Source organism: Oncorhynchus mykiss, chromosome 5 (genome assembly GCF_013265735.2).
Source record: "Oncorhynchus mykiss isolate Arlee chromosome 5, USDA_OmykA_1.1, whole genome shotgun sequence".
In the NCBI taxonomy this organism is placed as follows: domain Eukaryota; kingdom Metazoa; phylum Chordata; class Actinopteri; order Salmoniformes; family Salmonidae; genus Oncorhynchus; species Oncorhynchus mykiss.
The window spans coordinates 44,995,826-45,017,370 of record NC_048569.1 but is presented as its reverse complement, the minus strand read 5'-3'; the positions used below and the strand labels follow the sequence as shown (position 1 = coordinate 45,017,370).

Sequence of the window (21,545 nt, the reverse complement as noted above, 5' to 3'; positions counted from 1 at the left end):
ATGTTGCAAAAGGTCAAATATTCTGAGGTAGGCCTACTCTTTTTCTTACCATTCAGGTTGCAGGCAGAGTAACCATGCACCACTCATGTGGGCATCAATCGGACGCCCACATTTCAGATGCACTTAATGGGAGCGGGGTGAAGAAGCCCAATGTGATATCAAGCCAAATTTCTTGATTGAAGAAAATTCTATTCGTGTTTTTTTATTAGTCAGACTATGAGGACTGGTAATATATAAACCTCATTGAAGATAGAGATGATATCCCGTGCACAACATCGATGAGGAGTGGTAAATAGATATGGGAATCTCCTGCTCTAGTTGAACCAGATTCTTCTAAACATTTGGCAGATCTACAAATGATGGGATACATAAAATAACCATGTACAAACTTCAAAAACAACACGTAGACAACAATATAGGGCGGTATATTTACATTGAAATAAAAAAAAATACAAATATTATTTGTTTTCAAAGACAATTTTATGATTGAACAATGTAATCTACGAGTTGAGTTGCAATGTCGTTTACTGGGTGTCATAGCATAAATAAAAATAGTTATATTGCCCAAAGTTGCTCAACATTCTCCACTTATGATGACCCTCAAATCACACTCAAAACATAGCCACATGTGTTATGAATAAAATCCATTTAGCGTAACCTTTGATCACAAGAAACACAGAATGGTGACAACCACTCAGTTTTAAAATACATGATTTTATGCCTTGCCTTCTTTTTTGTTACAGACCAACATGATAATGTCGGTCTGTAGCTAATGATAACAAGTAACTCAGAGCATGTGGGAAACGTATTATATTGTATTAGTCCACTACATCAGGTCAAATTGGAATTATGAAGGGTAATAATGCCAAACTCCCAACACTGAACGGCAAAGACAGAAATGAAACATTACAATAACAGTGTAGTTGAAAAAAATCCAAACAGAAAAACAATAGTAAGATAAATGGAAGGTGTGATATTCTACACATCATACAATACATATAGCCATTAAAAATAGTTTTGGCTGAAGTTGTAGAAAAGTAGATTACAAAAAAACAAAACCTTCCTTGACAAAAAAATTATAATTCCTCTTCCAAGTAAACACACAATAGGAAAAAAAATTAATGGCTTGTTGCGCCATCTGTCCAAACCTGAAGTCATACAGTTTGGTGGCCTGACTCCCACTATAGCCTGGTCCCAGATCTTTTTGTGCTCTTGCCAACTTCATTGCAGTCATTGTCAATGAGTGACAAGGAGTTGGGATAATAGCACAAACAGATTGGCATCAGGCAACTCCCACAACACTACAGTGTAATAATAATTTAACAATCTGAGCATATTCCATATATACGTTCGCATCATGGTAACGTTCATTAGCACTTCAATTGTCTTGGAATCTGTTAATGTATTACAGGAGACCGCTGTAGAGGAAGTCACTGAGCCAGTCAGGTATTGGTAGGGTTGCAAAATTCCAGTAACTTTGTAAAAATTCCCAAGTTTTCCAGAAATCCTGGTTGGAGGATTCCAGATGTCCTGCTTATTCCCTTCTGATATTGGGAATCTTCGAACACGGGGAATCTTCAAACAAGGAATTCTGGAAAACCTGGGAGTTTGGGGAAAGTTACCGGGGGAATTTTGCAAGCCTAGGTGTTGGATGTTCGGTCCCCTGTGTGTCATCTCCTGAACTTGCGGAAGGGTCTGCTGTAAGGCTGTTGGCGTTTCTTCTCCGGAGGCTTGTTGTACATGTAGGCTGAGGGGCCCTGGTACTCCTCGTCTGGGTTCTCCTCCATCATCTGAAGCTTGGCCTCGATGGCACGAATCTTCGCACTCGTACTTTGTATGGGAGGGAGAAGAAGAGAGAGTGAGTAGGAAGGAGAGAGCAAGAGAGGGAGAGAGTGTGACTGTGAGAGAGCTATAGAGTGAGTGACTGAGTGGGGAAGTAAACAAGGGAGAGCGAGGGGTGGGGGGGGTGCAGAAGGAATAAAGGAAACTCTTTTTTCTCTTCCTCCACACTGACTGGTCTATGGTTGGTGAGTTTGTGTTATTGAAGTTTATGGTACATTAAATTAAATGCACTTTCCTGAGGACTCTCCCTTCAAGTAGAATTGAACTTTTTTACAAACAAATCTAATTTTCTGATGTAAATGGCATGTTATAGAAGGGTCCAGACACTTTGGTTGTGCAATTTTCACTTGTTTTTGAGAAACTTACCTGCACCAAATATGTCCTTTTAGAAATGGAAATGCTCTCAGCAAGGTTCGTACAGACAGTGACAAGTCACATTCAAGGACTTTGAAGTACTTTTTCAAGCACAAATATTTATTTTCAAGGACCATAGGATAATAGTTCCTATTTTGCAATTGTTTCTAGTCACCACCAGATGGCAGTATACTGCCACAACCAGATAAAAAAAATAGAATTTACTAATCATCACTACCTTCCTTACAAGTTTTACTCAATATTACGTTTCACTACTTATTTATTACATACATACATGAGTGGTAAGTCAGTACTGATGACGTCGACTGATTTTCTTATATGAACTATAACTCAGTAAAATCTTTGAAATTGTGGCATGTTGCGTTAATATTTTTTTGTTCAATGTACCTGATAATATTACATTGTCTTTATATTTAAATGGTCTTTATATTTCACAAAATCTTAGGTCCCACAGGCTGTCCCAACACATTGACATAAAAGTGAATTCTAACAGTGTAAAAGGCCCCTAGTTTACTCTCAAATGTTATATTCTATACCCATTTGAAGAGAAACAAGTTATTCATGTGTTTGATAAGATTCTCTCAGGGGACCCTATTTAACATTTTAAAGAACCCCACATGGGTCCCCGACCCCAAGTTTGGGAACCACTGTAATACTAACCTCTCTCCTAACTTGCTTCAATGCGTCCTCTCTCTGTGTATCTCCTTTGCGTCCTTCCTTGCAGCCTCCATTCAACATTAGTTTCTAACTTCATCCTTCTAGCCATAGCTAGCTACCAGATTATCAACCAGAGCCCTTCAGCTACATAAACTAGCAAGACATCTGACTGAAATATCAGCGACTATTTACCAGATGTCCACTCATTCTTCCGAGTCAGGGAGGTTTTTGTTTGGGGGATCTGTTGACACAGCCGAGTTTCCCGTAGGACAGAGAGGTGAATGAATATACTGCTAACAAGGCAAATCCGGGGGAGCAGGCGAACATAACGAGCATACATTAATAATTTGCAATTAGAACGCAGATCAAGAAGGCTTCTGAGCGTTGATCAACGCTGGGGATGCAATTATAAGTGCGTAAACTATAATTAACAAAATAAAAAGGTGCGTAAATGGCGTTTACGTGCGTTTAACCTCAAATACATCCCTGGTTGGGTCGCAAAACCCCTTCATAAACGTCAATTTAATCTACCTGCACATGACCATCTGATCATTTATCACTCCAGTGTTAATCTGCTAAATTGTAATTATTCGCCTACCTCCTCATGATTTTTGCACACAATGTATATAGACTCTTTAAAAAAAAAATGTTTGACTTGTTTATTGTTTACTCCATGTGTAAACTCTGTGTTGTTGTCTGTTCACACTGCTATGCTTTATCTTGGCCAGGTCGCAGTTGTAAATGAGAACTTGTTCTCAACTAGCCTGGTTAAATAAAGGTGAAATAAAAATTAAATTAAATTTTTAGCTATCGATGTGACGTTTGGTGGTGCCTGATCAGTCAGTTCTGTACCTGCCTGGCTGAGTGGCAGCGTGGGTGGAATATCTGAGTTTGCCTGGCAACCAGAGCGCGAAACACATGAGGAAATAAAACTCTGTAGTCTGCCTGGAAATTCATTTGTAAGACCAATGCATTTTTCATATTAACATATTTGATCATTTTTGAAGTACTAACTTGAGAAAATTCTTATTTTCAAGATGTTCTAGTACTTGAATTTCAGAGTGCCAAAATAACCCTGTCTCAGTACAGTGGTGGTCTTTAGATGTAGACCACATGAAATGATGTCATTCCGAACTTTGTCCGCAATGTAATATTCCATTTAGTTTGCGACTCAAGCGATACCTCTCCGTCCATTCTAGCAGAAGGCTACACAGACAATTGAACAGCTGGACAGGGGTAACAGCGTCGAGTCGCAGAAAATGGAATTCAATGTTGCGGATAAAGTTTGTAATGACAATTTCATGTGTACAACATCTAAAAAAAACCTGCATGACTATAATGACAGCATTTCTAAAAGGATGCATTTTGGTGTTTTAGAGCATTTGTTCATGATTTTCCAAAACCCCCGTACTACACAACAAAGATGACGAAGTGAATCGCTGGTTGGGGTAGGTTTCTAAAAAAAATAAGTGAAATCGCAAAAAGAAAATGGAACCTTCTATAACATGCCATTTACATCAACAATTGAGATTTTGTTGTAAAATAGCAAAGTTCTCTTTTAAAGTCCTTCTTAGACATGGTTGTTTCATCAATAAAATAAAAAAGTGTTGCATTTGAGCTCAAGAGGCCATTTGTTTTTATAAATGCTACTTTCCACGTTTTTATGTATAAACCCACCTCAACCACTCCTGCACACTGAATACGGTACTGACACTGACTTGTATATACTGGCATTCTCGTGTTTCTTTAACTCACATCGTAGTTCCTGTGGGGTTTTATTCGTACTTAAATGTTTTATTCTATTTTGTATTATTATCTACACTATATATACACACACAAAAGTATGTGGACACCCCCTCAAATTAGTGAATTCGGCTTTTTCATATGTATATATTTTTTTAAATCTTTATTTAACTAGGCAAGTCAGTTAAGAACAAATTCTTATTTACTATGACGGCCTACCCCGGGCCAAACCCTAACCCGGATGGCGCTGGGCCTGTTGTGCGTCACCCTATGCGACTCCCAATCACGGCCGGTTGTGATCCAGCCTAGAATCAAACCAGGGTCTGTAGTGACGCCTCTAGCACTGAGATGCAGTGCCGTAGACTGCTGCACCCCGTATTTCAGCTACACCAGTTGAAAACAAAACTAAAATGACAACAGTGGAGAGGCAAACTTGGCTGAGAGGACCAGCAGATGAGTTATAGGGTAATTAGGCTCCCTCAGCAAAGTATCTGAATAAAATAATATATTACAGAATCTGAGTAATCCACCATTATAGCACTTAAAACATTTTTAGTGTAACATGTTTACCAGGTGGCCAGAGCTTACTCATGGGATAATATTTGCCCTGAACATTATGACAGAGGAATAGATTTTATTTTTCCACATTTTGTTACGTTACAGCCTTATTCTAAAATGGATTAAATAAAAAAATGCCCCTCATCATTCTACACACAATACCCCACAATGATAAAGTGAAAACAGTTGATTTTTGCAAATGTATAAAACATTTTATTTTAAAGTGGCCTCCATAATTCTTAAATGGAAGAATTTTGGAACCACCAAGACACCACAGACACCTAGTTGCCTGGCCAAAGTGACCAATTGGGTGGCCTTGGTCAGGGAGCTGACCAAGAACCCGATGGTCGCACTGACAGTTTCTGACAGCCCAGTGTTTGCTAAAGGACTCTCATACCATGAGAAACAAGATTCTTTAGTCTGATGAAACCAAGATTGAACTCTTTGGCCTGAATGCCAAGTGTCACGTCTGGAAGAAACCTGGCACCATTGCTACGATGAAGCATGGTGGTGGCAGCATCATGCTGTGGGAATGTTTTTTAGTAGCAGGGACTGGTAGACTAGTCAGGATTGAGGGAAAGATGAACGGAACAAAGTGCAGAGAGATCCTTGATGAAAACCTGCTCCAGAGAGTTCAGGACCAAGACAACACAGGAGTGGCTTCGGGACAATGTCCTTGACAATGTCCTTGAGTGGCCCAGCCAGAACCAAGTCTTGAACCCAATTGAACATCTCTGGAGAGACCTGAAAATAGCTTCGCAGCAACGCTCCCCATCCAACCTGACAGAGCTTGAGAGGATCTGCAGAGAAGAATATGAAAAACTCCCCAAATACAGGTATGCCAAGCTTGTAGGGTCATACCCAAGAAGACTCGATGCTGTAATCGCTGCCAAAGGTGCTTCAACAAAGTACAAGAGTCAAGGGTCAGAATACTTATGTAAATGTGATCGCAAATGTATTACAAATGAAAATAAATAAAAAGTCAAAACCTGTTTTTGCTTTGTCAATATGGGTTATTGTGTGTAGATTGATGAGGGAATATCACCGTATTGTTGGGAAAGAGCTCTCGGTAAGAAATTCACTGTACTGTTTTTAACACCTTGTGCATGTGGTGATTAAACGTTGAAACTTTCTCTATAAATATCTTCTGAACGTTATCTTGTGAACTGCATCGTTCCAGAAACAAGCAAGCAGCTTGTAAAGTAAGCAGTTCACGGTAAAGGTCTGCACCGGGTTGCATTCGGCGCATGTGATCAAATCACATTTGATCATCACCATGTTGTTTTTTGTTGCCGGAGCGAAGGCGAGGAGCGTCTCGCGCAACATTGCGAAATACATTGCAGTACATGTTCTGCTGTTCTATCGCACGCGCAATTATGGCCGATGGGGGAAAAAACTGTGTCCTTAGTCGGCAGCAACTTCTTTGTTGTTATAATGTCGCAAATGGACGTGGCAGTTTCACCAAGTAGGATTCCAGCTTTTAAATACATTTAAGTTAAGACTTTTAGGTGTTGATCATGAGTCTAACTTACACCCTAACCTGGTATATCATACTGTAATTTATAGGCGTCTAAAATAGTGTAGGGAGGGAGGGAGGGAGGGTGAGTGAGTGAAGTATGAAGGGAGAGTCAGAGAGGGAGGAGGGTCAGAGAGACAGCTTGGACCAACCTGAGATTGGTTGGTAAGTCTAGTTCTGCGCTGCAGGACGGCTCCAGGCTGGCAGGACCATTCTTATCCCCTCTGAAACCCTCAAACCTCTGAAAGAGAGAAAGAGAGAAAGAGAGAAAGAGAGAGAGAGAGAGAGAGAGAGAGAGAGAGAGAGAGAGAGAGAGAGAGACAAATAGAGATATAGAGAGACGCAGACAAACAAACAGAGATACAAAAACAAAAGCAAGGAGAAGAACATCTGTGAGACATGCAAGTAAAGTAACATAGGACATGAAGAGGTATAAGGAGAGTTTCTAGAGAATGAACTGCAACTTCCTCCCACATGGCTGGCTGCTGAGCAGAACATGAGCTGGTAACCACAGATGGAGCAGAGCTTTGGGGCCCAGCTAGCTTACGGTACGGTCATGGTTGGACCAGGTAACCAGAGCGGAGCCCGTTTAGATTACGGTTGCACCATAGACCAGGGAAGGACCAGGTCACCCCGTTGGTCTGCTGCTGCTGCTTTTGGTCAAATCCCCTCACTGGCATTGTGATGCCCTTTTCTGAGGCATTGTGGGGGAAGGTGAACGGCACAGCAATATAACTGTGCATTCATTCCTCTCAAAACCGCCCCTCACAACTTCCCCAACGTGAGTGATGCAATGTGAACCTGTAGAGAGAAGAACGGGGAAAAAAACACATCAACATACAAGAAAAGACTCATATTAGACTTACCAGGTCTAGTAATCAGTTAGGATCAATAGGATGCATTTTTAATAAGTGCCATGATCACCATGGTTTCAAAAAGTGCCGCTTTCTGAACCAATATGAATGGATGAATGACATTTATTTTTACATTAGTCCATTAGCAGACGCTCTTATCCCGAGAGACTTACAGTTGGTGCATCCGTCCCAAAGGGACACTTCAGGAGGTTGGCGATGGAGCCCTTTATCTACCTCCCCGGAGTCAGAGTAACTCGTGGCATTTCTATGCCTCTGTGTGCAGTCTGAAGGAAGTTGCTAACTAGCGTTTAGCGCAATTTCTAACTGGCGTCGGAGCAACGACTGGAAGTCCATGGCATCTGCCAGGATGCTAGTCGATACCATAGACTTCCAGTCATTGCGCTAATGCTAGTTAGCATTGGCTCGCTGAACTACCTCCAACTTCCTTTAGACTGGGCGCAGAGATAAAAATGGCATCCATGAGGTCATCGGACTGGGGAAGTAGAGAAAGGGCCTCATTGCCAGAATCCCAAAGCGTCCCTTTAAGATAGCTAGGTGAGACAACCACATATCGGTCATGAAGATGACTATTCCTCAACGCAACATGGAAATAAGTATTACAATGAAAGCAAACAAACGGGCCCTTGCTTTCTCACGCCAGAGTACTTAACAACCCACTAGTCATAATAGATGCTGAGGTCATTCATTTAGGACCATGATTAGGCGTCAAACAATGACCCTCAAATACTCCCTTCCCTCCATTTTCACAAGTCGTTCTATAAGAATGCATCCTATACGTTCCGGATAGGCCAGCACCACGGGTCTATTTACTGCACGCGAGACCCGTATCACATTTCTCTCCTTAGATCAGTGCCTCTTCCCTCCATTATCTTTAAGTTCACAGGTTCAAAAAGGACAGGCTCAGAGGCGACCAACTCTCAACGTTTCTGGGGGGGGGGGGGGGGGGGGGGGGGGAACATCCGTCCAGTGGTTGACGCATGTCTGATGACAAAGCTGAAGATCTCCAGACAGTCGGCCTGTCCATCCCCTCGGTTAAGCCATGGTGACGTTATACTATACAGAACATGGCAATTACAAGGAAAATGAAACAGCACGGATCCTTGAATGACGTGACCGTTTACTTAAAAATCATATAAAAAAATGTAATCAAAATGATTGAATTCTATTGGCATTGATGTCACTCGATACAGAATGGCTCAGTGAGTCAGACATGGGGATGTGGGAATAGACCAGACGCACACACGTGCGGACGGCCCAGTACGCCACTGGGGCCGAGCTCCCAGCCACCCAGGACCTCTACACCAGTCAGTGGAAGGTCCTAGAAATCATCAAAGACTCCAGCCGCCCAAGACATAAACTGTTCTCTCTGCTACCGCACGGCAGGCTATACCGATGCACTGGAACCAACAGGACCCTAAACAGCTTCTACCCCCCAAGCCATAAGACTGCTAAATAGTTAGTTAAATAGTTAACCAATAGCCCGGACTTTCTGTGTATTGACCCTTTATGCACTACCTCGTTTGACTCATCACGTGCGCAGCTGTTGCTGTTTGTCTATCCTGTTGCCTCGTCACTTTATCCCAACAAGCTGTCTCTACCCTTAACCTTGTTCTGAACACCTCCGAAACAAAGGTCATGTGGTTTGGTAAGAAGAATGCCCCTCTCCCCACAGGTGTGATGACTACCTCTGAGGGTTTAGAGCTTGAGGTAGTCACCTCATACAAGTACTTGGGAGTATGGCTAGAAGGTATACTGTCCTTCTCTCAGCACATATCAAAGCTGCAGGCTAAAGTTAAATGTAGACTTGGTTTCCTCTATCGTCACCCCAGCTGCCAAACTAACCCTGATTCAGATGACCATTCTACCCATGCTAGATTACGGACATATTGTTTATAGATTGGCAGGTAAGGGTGCTCATGAGCGGCTAGATGTTCTTTACCATTCGGCCATCAGATTTTCCACCAATGCTCCTTATAGGACACATCACTGCACTCTATACTCCTCTGTAAACTGGCCATCTCTGTGTACCTGTCACAAGACCCACTGGTTGATGCTTATTTATAAAACCCTCTTAGGCCTCACTCCCCCCCTATCTGAGATATCTACTGCAGACCTCATCCTCCACATACAACACCCATTCTGCCAGTCACATTCTGTTAAAGGTCCCCAAAACACACACATCCCTGGGTCGCTCGTCTTTTCAGTTCGCTGCAGCTAGCAACTGGAGCAAGCTGCAACAAACACTCAAACTGGAGAGTTTTATCTCAATCTCTTCATTCAAAGACTCAATCATGGAAACACTTACTGACAGTTGTGGCTGCTTTGCGTGATGTATTGTTGTCTCTACCTTCTTGACCTTTGTGCTGTTGTCTGTGCCCAATAATGTTTGTACCATGTTTTGTGCTGCTACCACGCTGTGTTGTCATGTGTTGTTGACTTGCTATGTTGTCGTCTTAGGTCTCTCTTTATGTAGTGTTGTCTCTCGCCGTGATGTGTGTTTTGTCCTATATTTATATGTTATTTATTTTATTTTTTAATCCCAGCCCCCGTCCCCGCAGGAGGCCTTTTGCCTTTTGGTAGGCCGTCATTGTGAATAAGAATGTGTTCTTAACTGACTTGCCTAGTTAAATAAAGGTTAAAATCCCTATATGTCCATATCTACCTCAATTACCTCGTACCCCTGCACATCAACTCTGTACTGGTACCCCGTGTATATAGCCAAGTTATCGTTACTCGTTGTGTATTTTTCTATCTCTTCCTTTCTGCATGTTGGGAAGTAAGCATTTCACGGTTAGTCTACACCTATGGGTTTACGAAGCATGTGCCAAATAAAATGCGATTTGTTATTCTTGATCTGTCTTGTGTGTGGGGAGCATGTCATGAATCTTGAGAGGAGTGGGGGGGGGGTGGTGGTGGGGGTCTGGAACCAGTTGTCCGCTGCTTGTTATTGTCAAAGGAGGGCTGCACTGTTAACCTTGACCTGAACCTGGTGTCTCATTCCCCTCAGGGGAGAGTGGGGGACGGGGGGTGTACAGGAGGGGCGTGATTCGGCCCCATACAGGATTTCCTTAGTCCATACAGGCAGCTAGCTGCCTATTGTTAGGGACAGACCAGGGTTGCTGGAGTCCAAGAGATCTCCCCCCTGCCTAGAGGGACTGTCTGGAGCACTGTCCTCTCCAGTCCTACACGCCTGCCTTTCTGCTACTGTTCTACACTCCTAGTCAATTTGTGGCCATTTTGTTGTACCCAACAACACTCACTCACACACACACACACACACACACACACACACACACACACACACACACACCACTGACCAGACCACAGGCAAACACACTGCTGCATGCAGGACGCTTAGGCTTAAGTCCGGACAACTTCAGAACCTGATTTAGGCTAGCCTTTTTGCCCTAAGAGAGGGACACACAATGAATCACAGGCCATGCTGTGTGTGTGTGTGTAGTAAAGGCGAGAGGTTTAACCGGGTGACATTTACCTTTACCTGTGCGTGTGCCCAGCGCACCACTAGCTTCTTGGACAGGGCCAGCTTCCCATTCAGACAATGGATTGCCCTCTCAGCCTCCTGGAGACGGGGGAAAAAAGGGGTTTGATCCTCATAAAAATATAAACACATTTCACCATGAAAAACCAGGCCAGTATCATTACATTGTAGTCATTTAGCAGACACTTATCCAAGAGCTCTTACACAAATCAATATGTCATTATTCTCTATCATAAAGTGATAACAGAGACAGTAATGACTGATGGATCACCCAGTCCGTGGGGCTCTAGTGGTGTGTGTGTGTGTGTGTTTGCGTGCATGAGGCTAATAAATACACACTTCCTCTGAATAACACCCCAGGGACAGCCTCCCATCACACTCGAGACACTCACAGTGAATAAGAGATCTTTATCTTAGCTTTGGTGGAGCCCTGAAGAGCCCTATGAAGTTTGAAGCAATATCTTCACGGGGAGAGATGGGGAAACGGTTGGCTATACTGTATCTTTTGTCTATTCCGTGTATAGCTTTTGACTTGCCCCAACTTTTCACTTTTGTGAGTTAATATTTATACAAACGCACTTATCACTCCCAATAAGCTTGATAACGACTTAATTTAGGAAACATTCCCTTCACAACGAGTGTGAAATGTGGTTGTCTCGACTAGCGGTCTTCAGATGAATGCACTATTACGTCGCTCTGGATAAGAGCGTCTGCTAAATGACGCCAATGTAAATTCATATGGAGGTAGAGACTTATCTTTTCTTGGAATTGAAAGATGTGAAATGGCTGGTGTGGTGTCGTACCTCTTTGGTGTGGAAGTTAACGAAACAGTATCCTCTGGGCTGGCCCTCCAACGGTCCAGACTTGTGGAACAGAAAGTCAAACTGTTTCACCTTCCCAAACTTCTCCAGAAGCTTCACCAGGTGATACCTGCAGAGGAAACACACACACATTTATACTGAGACTCACTCTAGCGCTTTTCATCTGCTGTGACAAAGTAAAAATCAACTTCTATTTGTCGTTTATGCATTTGATTTGCTTGGATAAATCCGGTCCTGTATTACTTTGAAATAACATTTAGTGGTCATGCGTAATCTCCAAAGCACACTATGATTAATATAAAGGACTAAATTGAATTACTGTAGAAGAGGTTGAAATGAAATAAATGACTAAAAATGTCTCTTTCAATACAGGCAGGTCTTTCAACGCCAGACTTCCACCATCAACTAAGATGACTCATAACATCAATTAGCAGACATTCCTATGTCACCGACAGTCCAACCTATTCATAAAACATCATGACTATATTTGCCTTCCCTGTCACCTGCCCCTGATTAGAATGACCGGTCTCTTACACCTTTTGAGCCGCAGTAAATCCTTCATCCACACAATACAGAGGATACAGCGGCAGGACAATGAGAGAGAGAGAAAAAAAAAGAAAAAGAGGAAGCCTGCTTTCAAGAAAAACATTCCCTACTGTACAGTGCACGGCTGCGTGCGGCTAGCTGCCGTAACTGCCTCGGCCTGTTAGCCTACAATAGTCGTGGGAAATTGAACGCGTCCACCTTCCATTCAGAAGGTTATTAGCAGTGGGATTCATTGTCACTAACATCCAGGATCCATAAAAAAATAAATAATAATAATTGCTTGACCGTCTGACCCTTGAGGTGGTCTCGATGGTAGCCTCATTGCCCTGTTATCAAGTGCTAAACTATGAAGAGTCCCTTACAGCAGTACATACTGTACTGGCCCGGCCTTGTACCAATCAATAGATGAATTTGTCATGACCGTGGCCAACAGCTGTACCAGTGATTCAGAGGGAACTTGAGGTTATACCCCCTGACACAAGACTCAACATTTTGGGATAAGATTCAAGCCTACACTCATTCGACACACTGTGAAGTTCAAGTAGAAGGGATCTCGCACACGTCATCTACCGTACAACAGAGTGAGAAATTGGGACAACAGTAAAGGAGATATATTTAGTCCAAGCTGTAATGGGGGGGTGGGGGGGGGGGGCAGTCTGAACAAGAAGCAGAGAATGTCGACGGTCTGTATTGGTGGGCAGCCTAGCATGCAGTCTGTGCGTAGGAGAGTGCATTCTCTCTATTGTCCGAGCCAAATATCACTGTCCGTGCACGCCAAAAGCCTATGCTGCATGCTAAAACTTCAGGGCGTTATCAGAAGAACATCAACAGTGTAGACTGGGCATGAACAGATGAATAGAAAGGCTACCTAGTCATAGAGTCACAATATACAGTACCAGTCAAAAGGTAGGACACACCTACTCATTTAAGGGTTCTTCTTTTTTAATAGGGAAGACATCAAAACTATGAAATAACACATATGGAATCATGTAGTAACCCAAAAAAAAGTGTTGAATCAAAATATATTTGCGATTCTTCAAGGTAGCCACCCTTGGCCTTTATGACAGCTTTGCACCCTCTTGGCATTTTCTCAACCAGTTTCATGAGGTAGTCACCTGGAATGCATTTCAATTGAAAGGTGTGCCTTGTTCAAAGTTAATTTGAGGAATTTCTTTCCTTCTTAATGCACTTGAGCCAATCAGTTGTGTTGTGACAACGTAGGGGAGGTATACAGAAGATAGCACTATTTGGAAAAATACCAAGTCCATATTATGGCAAGAACAGCACAAATAAGTGAAGAGAAATGACAGTCCATCATTAAGACATGAAGGTCAGACAATGCGGAACATTTCAAGAACTTTGAAAGTTTCTCCAAGTGCAGTCGCAAAAACCATCAAGCGCTATGATGAAAGTGGCTCTCATGAGGACCACCATAGGAAAGGAAGACCCAGAGTTACCTCTGCTGCAGAGGATAAGTTCATTAGAGTTACCAGCCTCAGAAATTGCATCCCAAATAAATGCTTCACAGAGTTCAAGTAACAGACACATCTCAACATGAACTGTTCAGAGGAGAATTAGGCCTTCATGGTCGAATTGCTGCAAAGAAACCATTACTAAAGGACACCAATAAGAAGAAGAGACTTGCTTGGGCCAAGAAACATGAGCAATGGACATTAGATCGATGGAGATCTGTCCTTTCTTTTGATGAGTCCAACCGCTGCGTCTTCGTGAGATCCAAAGAAGGTGAACAGATGATCTCCGCATGCGTGGTTCCCACCGTGAAGCATAGAGGAGGAGGTGTGATGGTGTGGGGGTGCTTTGCTGGTGACAGTCTGATTTATTTAGAATTCAAAGCACACTTAACCAGCATGGCTACCACAGCGATACACCATCCCATCTGGTTTGCGCTCAGTGGGACTATCATTTGTTTTTCAACAGAACAATGACCAACACACATCCAGGCTGTAGAAGGGCTATTTGACCAAGAAGGAGTGTGATGGAGTGCTACATCAGATGACCTGGCCTCCACAGTCACCCGACCTCAACCCAATTGAGATAGTTTGGGATGAGTTGGATCGCAAAGTGAAGGAAAAGCAGCCAACAAGTGCCCAGCATGTGGGAACTCCTTCAAGACTGCTGGAAAAGCATTCCAGGTGAAGCCTGATTGAGAGAATGCCAAGCGTGTGCATAGCGGTCATCAGGGCAAAGGGTGGCTACTTTGAAGAATCTCAAATATATTTTGATTTGTTTAACACTTTTTTGGTTACTACATGATTCCATATGTGTTTTGATGTCTTCGCTATTATTCTACAATGTAGAAAATAGTAAAAAGTAAAGAAAAACCCTTGAATGAGTGGGTGTGTCCAAACTTTTGGCTATATTCATGATCTCTTATGGATTTATAAAACAGGTAGTGGTTGTGTCATAGTCATCACAGGTATGTTGAAAGCATGACATTCAGCTACATTGGCTGACGTTGAATTCCACATAATGCAATAGAGTCTCAGGTCAGGCAATAGCCTAGGTCTAACCGGTATTCATTGATCTCAAGCTTAGGTCAGATACAACACAAAATGTTTCCTATGGAAGTCTAATCAATAAGTTTAAAGACATATCTACATTATTTCACAATGTAAAATAATTACAATGTGAATGTCCTTTGATAGCCTATGTTACGTAAATGAATAAACAAAAACATGGGTGAGCCTTTATTTTTTTTCTTCCGGAGTGACTGCCTGGGAATTGTGTTGTGTACAAGTAGCCTAACAGAGATGCTTGTTGCTTTCATACATTTCTCCAGCAGTTATTTTTAAATCGTGGAAAGGTATGTAGCCTAGGAGCAGGATTTGGGGGAGTACTAGGGATCCCGGGTTACGTCCCAAATGGCACCCTATTCCCTATATAGTGCGCCACTTTTGACCAAAGCCCTATGGGGCCCGGTCAAAATTAGTGGACTACATTGGGTATAGGATCTTATTGTGGATACACCCATGGACTGGATGTATTAATGTCTTTCCTTGGCCTCCCAGGAGCTTTCTTCGACAAGCAGAATTTCTCACTTTCCCAGACTCCACCCTCTGCAGGCTGGAATGGAGCGTCTTCCTGCGACATGCTTCTGGTACAGATTGAGGAATTGATAGTGGGCTGATACACCGGGAAGGACCACAGGAGGGGACGGGACCACGATTTAACAGACCACAATGCACTTCTCCTGGGGGCTGTAAAACGTGCTGGCCGGCAGGAGGTTGAGGAGGGCAGCTAAGGGTTGGTGAGGGGAGGAGTGATCTCCTTGCTCGATGGGGTTCTTCTGTGAAAGCATGAACCCGAGCCAAGCTGGACATCTGTTAAATAACCATGCGGTGAAGCGGCCCAGCGCCTACAGTTCCTCCATCTATGCAAGCTGTGCAAGCAGTTGCTCCCGACGCCACTTGGGTACACTGCAGCATCCACAGAGAGGCTCTTTGCAACCACGTACCTATGTAAGAGTGGATTTTTTAGCCCTCACTAGCAAGAAACTAAATACAGGCACAGACTGTGTGTGGGAAATTATTTAAGACTGAGACTCTCTCCAATACAACCCAACATTGCAGAGTTATGTGCATCCTTTCAAGCACACCCTTCTCAATAACTTGTGGTGAGTTACTCACAATTTGATGAACAAATAAGGTTTTATATGTAAGATGGTTAAATAAAAAGCAAAATGATTGATTATTATTATTTGTGCCCTGATCCTACAAGAGCTCTTTGTCACTTCCCACGAGCCGGGTAGTGACAAAAACTCACACTCATTATGTTGAATAAATATGTTGTAATGTGTGTGTGTGGCAGGCTTACAATGATGGCAAAAAACAACATTTGAGAGTAAGCTGACCCTGGTGCTAGAGGGGGTACGCAGCTGGAGGTTGAATGTTCGAAGGGGTACGGGGGACTATAAAAAGTTTGGGAACCACTGAAACAGAAAATGTGTATGTTACAACGCCTTGCTCGTCTCAGCAAGGAGCAACAAAATGTCCTCGGTGTTGTTAAGTCCATGTTACTGTAGAGTCCGTTACAGCAGAAACGGACTCAACCGCACAAATGCCCAGCCAATTCCTTCTTCGGTCAGCTGTTTTGTCCACATTTGTTATTTTAACGGTTATCTTATTTTCATGACGGTCTTCATCCATAATTGTCAGTTACACAGTTATACGGTAATTGTGCCAACTCTAGCCATGTGTGTGGTGTGTGTGTGTGTGTGTGTGTGTGTGGGGGAGATGTGCCTGGGCAGGCGGGTCGAGCAGGTGGGTTGGGGTGTTGTCCCTCTCACCTGATGACTGTCTCCTTAGCTAAAGACACACTCCTGAAACACAGTCAGGCTGGTGTTTGTCTAACGACAGCCCGTGCCTGAGACTGGTGCACAACGTGTTACGCAAGATATCACATCTGCTGCTATAAGAGCTCAGCTGCCTCTTCAAAAACAAAATGCGCCAAAGTGTTGATTCTGCTCCCTGAGATATGGGGAAGGTAGCAAAAGCATTCCCAGATGAAATGCAGCCTATATCATTCAAATAATCATTCACAGAATCCAGACTGTGACCCCGGAATTATGCATTTTTCAACAAGCTAAACGCCGATGATCTCCCAACTTCAGTTCAGCTTTTCTACCACTCTTTTAGTTTCTCCAAGAGAAGGGGGAAAAAAAACAGGGAATTGAGCAATCGCTCAGCATTGTCCCGAGACTGGATTCTTCCAGAGATCTGGAGGGCTCGAGATCATGACTGATGATGGTGCTGAGGATCTGACATCATTAAGACCTGTGGATTAATTAGCATGGAAAATAACGAGAAAAGAAAGGATTCTTGGCTGAGAGAGACAGAGAGAAAACACAGAGAGAACGTTAGAGGGACGAGAGAAAGAGAGAGAGAAAGTAGCCTAGTAGCAGTTGTGGAAACCGTGTGGTCGTGTTAAAAGAGTGTACAACGTTTCCCGCCAGATTTCAGAGTGCAACTGTAGTGCCAGATGCCCTGGGGGAATCTTCCAGTTTGGACTTCTCCTTAGAGAAATGAGTGATCAATGGCTCCTGATGCTACAGCAAGCAGTGAGTCTAAGACTTTGTCCCAAATGGCCCACTAGTCCCTATATATTGCAATACTATTTTTTATTTTTTTTTACCATCTCCTCTTCAACACCACAATCAATCTCTCTGACAGAGACTACACATTAGCGGTAAAAAATAAGAAATTACAGCAGAGATTTGTACCTCACATCTCCATTACCCACTTATTTGATCTCCTGGCTCGCTGTAAAAAGAAAAAGAACAAAGTGCCTGTAGCTGAATACTGACCCTCACTCAGAAAACAAGAACAGACCTCTCTACAGTGCTACCTGCCTGCATGTCACTTTACAGAGAGGAGGGCCCTGAAGTAGGTCTTGCTACAACAAACACTTGGAGCATGTGAACTAATTCATCTTACCAATCACCAGCCTGTGGGCATATTTTGTTGTTTTCCTTATACCCTATGTAGTGCACTACTTTTGACCAGAGTCCTATGGGAATAGGGTGCCATTTGGGATGCACACCAGGTTATTTAAAGGAAAACAGAGGGTAGAGGGGAAGGAAATGCCTGTCTAGACACCAGCCCCAGCAAGCTGTACATTTTCCAGGGGCCCACCAGCCAATCCCAACCTGTGCTGCCCTCCACCCACTCCTTCTTCTGAAGCAAAAAGAGCAGCCAGCAAGCTACAGGTTGACAGAGTAAACACGCCAGGTGAGTGAGAAATGATGGCAGCCCTTCAGCAGAACAGGTCGCCATGCCCGAGTGCCTCTCTTTCACACGCCCAACGTTGTCTGCTCATTCTCCAGCCCTCACAGACACACGGCTAATCAATCATACAGGCCAGTCACGGCGGTTGCTCCGCTGGGCTGCTGCTGCATTGCCTCCCTGGCAGGGAGGAGCGAGCGCCCCACCTCCCAGTCAGGGGCGGAGAGAGTAAAAGTTGCCCTTAACAACTAGCCTCGTACAACCAGCCTGATCTCGCAAGCTCACATAAATGATTCGTATCTGTGTAGCAAGCTGGTGAGATTAGGCTGGTTGTACGAGGCTACCGTACCACTGGTTCAGGGTTAAATACATGTTTAATCTGCCTGATGGTTAAGGCAAGGATTTTAGAGTAGGGTGATCTGATCCTAGAGCTGTGGTTAGGGACAAATTCTACCTCGAGGTTCGGGCCAAGAGGATTCACTCACTCTGTGATTTTAGGATCGATGTTCCCGATCCACAGGCGATGGCCTTCGTGTGACGAGCTTTCTGAAATGATAGAGGCATTCTCCACGGTCTCCACTGCCAGCTGTGCTGTCGTGGGTTTCTTGCTTTCTGAAATGATAGTGACATCATCGTCTGCCGTCTCCACTGCAGAAGGTGTAGGTTTCTTGCTTTCAGAAATGATAGTGACATCATCGTCTGCCGTCTCCACTGCAGAAGGTGTAGGTTTCTTGCTTTCTGAAGTGATAGTGACATCATCGTCTGCCGTCACCACTGCAGAAGGTGTAGTTTTCTTGCTTTCTGAAACTACGGTGACATCCTGGTCCTCCACGGCTGATGGTGTGGGTTCCTTCCCTTCTGAAATGGTAGAAGAAGGACGCTCCACTGTCTCTACTGCAGACCGAATAGGTTTCTCGCGTTCTGTAACAATGGGGGAATTCTCCGCCGTCTCCACTGCCGACTCCATGGGTCTCCTGAGAGGGAAAGAGAGAGATAGGCTTTGGGAGTGTGCCCTTCGGCAAAATAATGTGGCCCACAACTTGATTAAATACTGATAAACCCCTATGAAAATGAAAACATCAAGTAGCCTAGCTAGCTAATCACAGGTTCTATTTTTTTGTGATAATACGTTTCACTGCGTTCACTGTTCAGACAGAAATATTAACTAGCCATCAGACTGTTAAATAGTCACCACTAGCCAGCCTCAGCCCAGTACACTGGTCACTTTAATAATGTTTACATACTGTTTTACCTACTTCATGTGTATATACTGAATGCTAGTAACAGCTCATGTTATATAACTGCTGTTGTACACCTTTTCAATTAATTTACGTTACTGTCCATAATGTCTATACACACCATGATATGCATCTATATTTATATCACAAACTATGACATGCATTGCTCGTTCTAATATTTCTGAACTTCTTCCTTTGGGGGATTTGCGTGTATTGTATTGTAGGTATTACTGCACTGTTGGAGCTGGGAACATAAGTATTTCGCTACACCCGCGACAACATCTGCAAAATATGTGTACGCGCAACAACATCTGCAAAATATGTGTACGCGATACAATACAATTTGATTTGGTTTAGCTAGCTAGTTTACGTTAACAGCAATCCAGTTAACTATCATTGGCAATGGATCTAGTTAGATGACTAAAGATAAACCATGATGAAATACATATACATATATATATATATATCAATTGTTTGTTTTGTGTTTCTGTTCACTTTGCAACATGGATTTGTCAATGCCAAGAGCCCTCGACACGGAGGGGTGTCAAGCTTTGCTAACGAAGTAAGCTAGTTATTATGCTAGAATTAAGTGTATGTATCAAACGTTTAATTTACCTTGTTCGGTAGAAACGTTGTCTGACGGTGAACGGCTCAACGTTTAGAGATTACTATATCAACAAAACGTCAATTGAATTCTATAATTTAGATAAAATACCTTAGTACACAAAGCTCCGGTGAGCTAGCTGCTAGCCGCAAGATAGCAAAAACAAAGGCGCTTGTGAATGACGTCTTACACAATCTCGCCCAAAAGGAGCACACACATTGATGACACCCAAAACATATCATTTGAATGAATATGAGTAATAACGCAAGCGTCGGCTCCAGCTATTGCTGCTTTCAAGACAACTGAGTATTCGTGAAAGGAATGAGGTCAAATCATGACGTCAGTGATATTTTAGTCGGAACTAAAAAACTCTGAAATGTCCGACTTGCTAACTGGTTGTAGTTATACACGTGCCGCGTTCAACAAACCAACAAGTCGGTTATTTCCGAGTTTCCTATGTCCGACTAGCATCGGATGGCCGTTCAAAACGATTTTCCCTAGCTGGAGTTTTTTTTTTCACGAGGTCCAAGCTGTCACCCACTAAAGTCGGAAGTCAGGGAATTCTGAGTTCCCAGTTATTTTGAACGCGGCATTTTTTCCAACGCTCTTCACAGCCTTGCGCAAAAAAAACACATTTTACAAGATATAGCTAAGTAGTAACATTAAAATGCAACTAAGTAGTGCATGCATACAGTAGTTACAGTGTAAAGATCAAATCCCAAATATACTCTTGTATCGATCCAATATGTCTTTAAGCTTACTCGAATGCATGTCCAACGACCTTCATTCCATATATGACAGATACATTCCACAAACGTTTTAACGTTAGCTAGTAGTAGCCATCATGCTAAGCTAGTTAGCTTTCGTGTCAGCGTGTCACATGCATGATTGATATTGATATGATCGATATGCAGTCAACTATCTAATACCCCTGGGCTTATAAAGGCTGGTAAAATGCTACAGTTAAATCTTTAGTCCTTGCTACATAATCTTTTGGACTAATACATTAATGATATACTGTAACATACCCATTGATTCTTGAAGAATACCATTTATAAATGACTCATGACCTTAGTTCAACTGTCATAACCCATCAGAACCCAAAATATAGGCCTAAGTTTTACTCCAATGTTTGTTAACAAGGTAAACAAGCACTATAGCCTCTGAAGATGCTTAAAACTATATATTTAATATCATGGGTGATCAGTCCTTGCATCCATAGCTCTGTCAATGAATTTAGCTTTTTAGTGAAACATGGTCGGAGGATACGCTTTGTAATTGTTTCAATTAAGAATTGTAGCTTTTTAACAACATAGGCCAGCAATATTCAGTGATGTCGTACAATGTGGGCATGCCAGCTGAACTCTTGCAGTTTATGAAGAAATATCAAAGAGATACAGTATCCCACTGAACACCTGTGCTACAGTTTTTCTGCTTCACTTCACGTGTAAAGACAGCCATCATCCCTCCTCTATCGCTTCCAGTGGACTCAGACACACTACCAATTGTTAAATATACCCTAGAGGTAAC

General features: G+C 42.9%; 1 protein-coding gene across 7 annotated transcripts; it reads right to left on the bottom strand.

Annotated features, from left to right (window-relative positions):
• Nucleotides 1–409: 409 nt before the first annotated feature.
• LOC110523928 (probable RNA-binding protein 18) lies at nucleotides 410–20,817 on the bottom strand. 7 transcript variants are annotated; one of them, XM_036977651.1, is made up of 6 exons: nucleotides 20,777–20,817; nucleotides 18,659–19,147; nucleotides 11,869–11,995; nucleotides 11,060–11,146; nucleotides 6,844–6,932; nucleotides 410–1,830 (listed from the first exon to the last, which is right to left on the bottom strand). In XM_036977651.1, exons 1-6 carry the CDS (start codon nucleotides 20,800–20,802, stop codon nucleotides 1,671–1,673), a joined length of 978 nt encoding a protein of 325 aa, XP_036833546.1. In that variant the 5' UTR covers nucleotides 20,803–20,817; the 3' UTR covers nucleotides 410–1,670. The 7 variants fall into 7 exon arrangements, with proteins under 7 accessions (XP_036833546.1, XP_036833547.1, XP_021458756.2 ...); XM_036977652.1 differs by lacking the exon at nucleotides 20,777–20,817 and adding an exon at nucleotides 20,033–20,360 and having other exon boundaries at nucleotides 18,659–19,151; XM_021603081.2 differs by lacking the exon at nucleotides 20,777–20,817 and adding an exon at nucleotides 20,127–20,360.
• Between the last annotated feature and the right edge of the window lie 728 nt (nucleotides 20,818–21,545).